The 7,420-nt window shown below is 43.3% G+C and overlaps 1 protein-coding gene across 1 annotated transcript; it reads right to left on the bottom strand.

Moving 5' to 3' along the window:
* Positions 1–355: 355 nt before the first annotated feature.
* On the bottom strand, positions 356–2,002 carry CHMP1B (charged multivesicular body protein 1B). Its single transcript, XM_004703874.2, has one exon. It carries the CDS (start codon positions 1,913–1,915, stop codon positions 1,316–1,318), a length of 600 nt encoding a protein of 199 aa, XP_004703931.1. The 5' UTR covers positions 1,916–2,002; the 3' UTR covers positions 356–1,315.
* Between the last annotated feature and the right edge of the window lie 5,418 nt (positions 2,003–7,420).

Genomic DNA, 7,420 nt, shown 5'->3' with positions numbered 1-7,420 from the left:
TCTTTCCAAGGACTTGGAAGAGTCCTTCTGATTATTTTTCTGAGACAGACTCTCTTATTGAGTATGGGAAAATAAGTAATTAAAAAACTTTTTAAGTATTTAACTTAAATACCAGGGGGCTTCAGTTTGTTTCTTGGAGAAATTCTATTATCATTTAATTCCATTTTCCCACAAGTTTGCTGTCACTTCTTACCTCTTTCTTACTCCCCAGACTTCCAGCTCGCTGGATGTACATGGAAGTTATTTGCATGCTAAGTAAAACATATCAACATGCTAAGTAAAACATATCAACCTTTCTGAGGTTCCTTAAGAGTTACTGTTAAAAGACAAAATACTTAATTCAAAAAATGAGAAGTTAGATACAGTTTTAATTTTATTTCTATTTTTGGTTGGTAGAAACAAAACAAAAAACAAACACAGTCCCAGGATTTTCCCCAATCAATCAACAGTTCTTTGGCAATATTAGAGCAAGTAACATGACTGAACATGGTAATTATAAGAAATCTAATTTAGCCAGATTGAAATAGGAAAATAAGTCAAAACACGTAGCTCATTTGAAATAACAAATGTTAAGCTCATTTGAAAGAAACAAGTATATTTCAAAACCACGATTTGGTAAACAGAAAATATAAGATAGCAAAAATGCAGACACTATGTGGCATTTTCATTTCCAGGTATGTACAACGAACCCACCTAGCTTTTTATTGCATGGAAACAAATTTACAGAATGTAAACAGTGAGAGTACTGTGCAAAAATGTGTTAAGGTCATTTTAGTAAAAATGCTAGAGGCCAAATTGCAGTCTCACTTTGGTGGCAAAACAAACAAAACACATAGAAAAACAGAACTATTTATTTAAGTATGAGGCGTTTAGAATTCATAGCCACGTAATCAAAATAAGTAATCTCCCTCCCTCTACATTTTTATGCACCGCCTGTTAATCTTTTCATTATCAATCAACATGAAAAAAAGACACAGGCCTTCAATTGGATAATTCTGGGCATACAACGGAGGACACGGAAACGAGTTCTGACCAATTGCTTAGATCTAGAGTCCCCCAAACTAAGCAGTTCTGTCAAAGGCAGCTATAAAAATACACATCATCACAAGCGATACGGAACTATAAAATTCAGTCGAGAGCAAAGAAAGCCTGGAATTTTAGAGATGGCTGGGAGCCCCAGGATCGACGCGTATTAAATAAAGGGCATCTCCGCACTCCGGTGGATCCAGAATCTCCGGTTGGCAGGCATCTCTCGGAAGAGAGCTTCGCAGGCGGCGGCGGCCCTGAACCAGGCGCGGGCCGAGCGGCTCCGGAGTCACACCTGGTCCCGCAGGCGGGCCAGCCGCTGGGAGAGCTCGTCCTGCTCGGCCGAGGCCACGCTGGTGCCCACGGAGCCCGTCTGGCCCTGAGGCAGCTCCATGTTGAGGTCGAGGCCGGCCTCGTCGGCCATCTCCTGCAGCAGCATGTCCACTTGGTTCTGGGGAGTGGTCAGCGTCGTCGTGCTGCTCATCGTGTCCTCCATTTGCTGCGTCTGGACGTCCAGCGTCTCAAACTGGTGCTCGAACTTGTCCATCAGGGCAGAGATCTTCTCCAGGTTCATGGTTTTCAACGTCGCGTCCATCGACTTCACCACGCCCGCCATCGACTTGGTCACCTTGCCCATCGTCACCGCCGTCTGGACTCGGGCGGCCACCGCGTCGACCCGCGCACTCATTCTCAGGAAATTCACGGCCTGGTTCTTCTGGCGGATGGCATTTTCCGCGTGTATCCTCGCCACTTCCATGTTGCCCTTCTGAATGGCCTTCTTGATCTTGGCCTTCTCGGCCTTTTCCTCCTTGTCGCATTTCTTGGCACTCCGGCTCAGTTCTTTGGCCGCGAACTTGAGGTTGAACAGGTGTTTCTCCATGGTCGACATGGTCTGGCGGCTCCTGGCGCTCCGAAGCCGGGGTCGAGAGCGAGAGGAGGAGGAGGAGGACAGTCCGCTCCCGGACGCCGTTCCTTTGTTTTGATTCCACTTCCTGTTTCTGCCGCGCGGCGCACGCGGTGGCGTCATAATCTGGCGCCCAGCGCGGGGGCGGGGCTAGTTCGCTGATCCGGCGCCGGTTGGTTTCCTGCGCCGTCGCCTTCCGCCCGAAATTCACAAGAGCAAACTGGGCGCCACCGGCAGTTCTGACTCGGAGCGACCAGAGAGGGCAGAGGGGAGCTGTCCTGGCAGGTCCCATAGAGACTGTAACTCTATGGGAGCCGCGCAGTGGCTAGTGGTTTCAAACTGCTGTCCTTGGGGTTAGCAGCCTAACTAACGCTAGCCCACCTTTCCAAAACGAGCCTCCCCTACAATGTGTAAAGCATTATTATAAAAAATATCTACGCACTTTCTTAGGGGTACATTAAAGTCAACAGGACGTCTTTTTTTTTTTGGCATGAAATGAAACATTCAAACTCCAAAATTAGCCAGATGAAGGGTGTCTGGCCAGGAGAATGATTGAAAATACAGCTTCCCAGAGTCTGGGCACTTAACTGTCCTTTAGTTGTGGAGTGCTCCGCCAGAACCCTCTTAGTTAATACATTAAGACACACAACAGAACAATTGTTCTCTAACTTAATTTACTTAATGCAGTCTAATTTACACCACCTTTTCCTTGCAACCCTAAATCCCTTTGAAGGACAGTCAAACGTAACTTTTTATAACTTGCTACAATGTATTGCCTGACTTGTTAAATTTAACAAGATTTTAACAAGATGTCTCCAGAAAGGGCTACATTACTGAGAAACCCCTCTCATTTGCCTGTTTGTTACTGACCAAAGACTACTCAACAGAGATATCCTAATAAAGCTCAAAGAACTTGATTGTTTTCTGGCTCTCAGTCAACAATTGCAACTCTAACTATCCTGAAACCGGAATCAATGTAAAACATCGGTATGAGACTCTCTGAGAGTGACTTACAAGGTAAAATGTATACAATCCGTATTCTGATTTCAGACAGAATGCCATCAAGACGCTGGCATCACCTTTGAATAAACGTCTCTAACTTGGTGATTTGGCTCTGTTGCTCCAGAGTACAAAACCGCACGCGAGGTACCGTGCACGGACTTGTCTCCATCTTTGACTACAATCTCTGCTGCGGTTGTCATACCCTTTCATTGCTGAGTGAAAAGGCCAGGGCACCAGCAAGTTTATCAGAAGTTGGGAGTTCAGCTCATAGATGTTGCCCCCATATATTCCTGTGGCTTAGTAAAAAACAAAATAAAAAACCTCATTGTTTGCTGGCACAACACTGCGTGCTGTTTTATAAATATTCAGGGAACGTCATCCACATTTAAACCTGACGGGCTACATTGTCATTTTAAGTTGTGCAGGTAGAGGACAGTGAAATATAGGGACTCATCTGCCTCAGCCATGAAGCTATCATTATGTATTATTACATCCTTCAGAAACAGGCTTTCAAGCCATAACCATAAGCACTGGAACTTTTTCTTTTAGACTCATTAGTCTTCAAATACAGACCAATACAGCTGTGTGTGTATGTATATATAAGTCTATTGATCATTTAAACTCAGAGACTCTCCTTATCTCTGGACCTCTTAGGATAGTTTGCAGACTGGTCTCACCCCACATATGTTTGAGAACACAGGATTTTGGAAGAAAGATGAGACATTTTTTTTCCATGTATTTTTTTTCATACGTGGCAAAAAATATACAGAATCACTCAGCTTCCTAAAACCCAGTTGTGACTATATCATACCTGTGCTCAACATCTGGACAGCAAAGCTAATTCATCCCCACAGCAGCCAAGCTGCTCAAACAAGGTCCTCAGTCCCCTTTCCCTCCCTCTCATCTAGGGCCAGTCAAACCAGGCTGAAGCACGAAAGTCGGGCATCATTTAGGCACTAGGTGTGGGAAAGAGAACTGGGAAAAGTCATTCCCCAGGTTGTCCCCCATAATAATGCCAAACCTAAGGTGCTGTTTGCGAACACATGGTCCCTGAGGATACACTTGGAGGTCAACTGCTTAAAGGTTATTTGCCTGAAGGTTATCAGCCATCTAAGGCAATCAGGCCCTATTGTCTGTCCCACCCTAAGTAGGGTCCACTCCCTTCTGATAAAAAAACCCAAAACATTATCAAAGGAGGCTTTGGTGTTATGAGAAATTCTGTCTGCACGTGAGAACTTGAGAACTTTCTGGACGATACATAGTGTGACTCGAGACCATTTTTTAAGTCATAAAACAAGACTTTTTTAAATCATAAAACAAACCATTGCTCAACTTTATATGGAATCATAAGGCAATGCAACATTGAAAGAGAAAGCACATAGACCAATGGAATAGAATTGAAAGCCCAGAAACGATCCTATTTATCCACAGTCGACTGATTTTTGACAAGAGTGCTAAGTTCATTCAACAGTCAAGAAGAATCTCTTCAATAAATGGCGCTAGGAAAACTGGATTTCTACATGCAGAAAAGTAAAACAGGATCATTACCTCACATAATGTCAAAGAATTCAAAGTGCAAGAAAATGTTTTGAGAATGATGATGGGATCAGGTATCAGCCATCAAAGATTCAGAACAAAATATGATGTCAATGTGAATGGGGTTGGGGGGAGAGAGTGTGGAGTGGCGGCCCAAAGCCAGTCTGTAGGCAATTGGACATCCCCTTACGGAAGGATCTTGGGGAGAAGACAGGGCAGTCATGGTACAGTATAGCACCGATGACACATACACCTTTCCTGGTTCTTTAATGCTTCCTCACCCCCACTATCATGACCCTAATTCTACCTTACAAATCTGGCTAGACCAGAGCATGTACATGGGTACAGATAAGAGCTGGAAACACACAGGGAATCCAGGACAGATTAACTCCTTGGGACCAATATTAAGGGTAGCCATACAAGGAGGGTAAGGGGAAGGTGGGGGGAGAAAGGAGGAACCAATCACAGTGACCTACCTATATAACACTCTCCCAGGGGGATGGACAACAGATAAGGGGGTAAGGGAGACATCGGACAGTGTAAGACATGGAAAAATCATAATAATTTATAAATTATCAAGGGTTCATGGGGGAGATAGGGGAAAATGAGGAGCTGATACCAAGGGCTCAAATAGAAAATGCTTTGAAAATGATGATGGTAACATATGTACAAATGTGCTTGACACAATGTTGTATGTATAGATTGTGATAAGAGTTGTATGAGCCCCCAGTAAAATGATCTAAAAAAAAAGATGTGTGATAGATATATTTATAACAATGACCAGAAAAGGGGGGGGGGGAAAGAGTAGTTGCCAAAGGCTGTTTAAGTAAACCTAACACTCATGGGATTGGGTTCCCTGATTTGGAGGTGCAGTGTCATGATTTTAGGGCCCATCCCGGTTGAGTGGCATCAGAACATGTTGGGTGCTTCTGTTCTAGCTCATAGGTTGTTTTGTATTGCCAGGGCACTTAAATACTCCGGAGCAACCAGCAATTAATTGGTCTCTATTCACCTGCAGCAACAGAAGACGTTGCATCAGGGATACAGGGAAAGATTTGGCCATCACAGGAGACTGTATGACAGAATTTTTCAAAGCCAACAACTTATTTATTCCAAATCCCTTATTTTTCAACCACATAGACTGTGATGATATACTTGGACCTTGTCAGGTGGACTACACAGGAACCACATCGATGGCATTTGTGGAGAGAGACCATGGAGGAGGTCACGATCATCCGTCAAACAAGGGCGGGGTGGACTACAGAAGCTGAAGACAATTGAACTACGCTCATGAGAGCCGAAGTACGACCTCGAGTCTGTGCCACCTGAATTTTGAGACCATTTCGAGAAGAGATTTGATGCATGGAACAGAAAGGACCTGATATCAGGCAAACTGTACAATGGCATCAAGGACACCATACACCAGCAAGCAAAAAGGCATTACAAAGATACGGAAGAAAGAAAAGATCGGCATGGATGTCAGAAGAGACTGAGACTTGCTTTGAACGTAGAGTGTAAGCAGACATCTCTTCATTCCTACGCTAGAACAGTTATCTGGGACAGTTACAACTTTTGTTTACAGGAGGACAACGATAAATATTTAACACTTTAAAAAAATTAAAATGTTTTTAAAACGACGTGCATGTGCACGTAATAATGACACTGTGGTGTCTTAATTGTTAACTTTAAAATGATTCTGAATAAAATCAGCAGACATGAGCTAACTGAACTAAAATATAATGGATAAGTTTTCTTGCTCTGTTATTGACGGGAGTTGGGCTAGTACTTTCTCCCGTTCACACGTGTACTCCACAACTATCCTGAATTTAAGGGGAGGGGATGGACCGTGTAAGGACCTGGGTAGGTAACGGGTACACAGTGTGTATCATACGATGGTCTATAAAGCCAGAAACCATTTGCTCCCCGGCCCCAATTTCTTTTCATGGAGGCTTCTCTGCAATTGAGCCACAGAAGTAAGTATCTGGTAGGTATTTTGTTCCCTAGAGCCAAGAGGGCGACTTTTCACAACAATTACTAATCCTGCCCTCAATACAGTAATTCCTCGCCCAGATTAAAATCCGGGAAAGGATACTTAATAGTAAATCTCAGCATATTCAGCCGACATAAATGTGAATAACTTTAGCAAATTCCTTGATGTCATTTAAATGAAATAAGGCTAAGAAACAAGAACAATTGCTCTTAGGAGAATTCTCTTCTCTCTCCCCGCCATGTTTATAGGATCTGTCCAAGTGACAATTTCCCCGGGGGTCCCCACCGTGCTTAAAAGAAGCACGTTGCTCACACAGGTGGAGAAGGGAGCCCAAGGACTTGTAGGTGAAGAGGGCTGCTTTCTTCTATCCTAAACTTCAGACCCATGGCTTGTTGGGACTGCACGCTGCGTCCGAGGGGGGACTGCAAGGAGAAAGCGACCTCCAAGTGTACGTTCACCTGACGCAGAGTTCTTGATTTTAAAAGAGATGAGAAGTGTTATCAAACATGTTCAATGGCGGGTAATAAATTTTTTCCTTTTTTGGAAAAAACGATTGAGTCTTGTCTATTTTAGAAGAAGCTATATTTAGTCAGTGGATGTATCTTCACAGAAAGTCAAAGCAAAGCAATTTCCTTATTAGCTATCTCTCTACAACCTCGGTGGCCTCCATACAGGGCTTTCCACAGAGAGAACGCAGACTGGATTATGTGCCTGGATTCGAACACATGGTTTACACCAGTGCCCGAGGAAATGAAAAGACAGAGGCATGCCATTCACTTAATTGCTTTTATATGAATCAAAATGTTAAACTAAAAAAATGTTAACTTTTGTTAATAATCAAAATGTTAAAATAAATAAAAAATAAATGCATGCTTACATGGTCTTAAGTAAGTAAACATAGTACTACAGCTTACAGTTCAAAGGTAGCGTGATTGATATCATGGCTCTCATCTGTTATGTGA

The sequence above is a fragment of the Echinops telfairi genome, unplaced genomic scaffold (genome assembly GCF_000313985.2).
Source record: "Echinops telfairi isolate 266 unplaced genomic scaffold, ASM31398v2 ScPeMD7_4;HRSCAF=17, whole genome shotgun sequence".
Taxonomy (NCBI): domain Eukaryota; kingdom Metazoa; phylum Chordata; class Mammalia; order Afrosoricida; family Tenrecidae; genus Echinops; species Echinops telfairi.
This window is presented reverse-complemented; position numbering and strand designations above follow the sequence as displayed.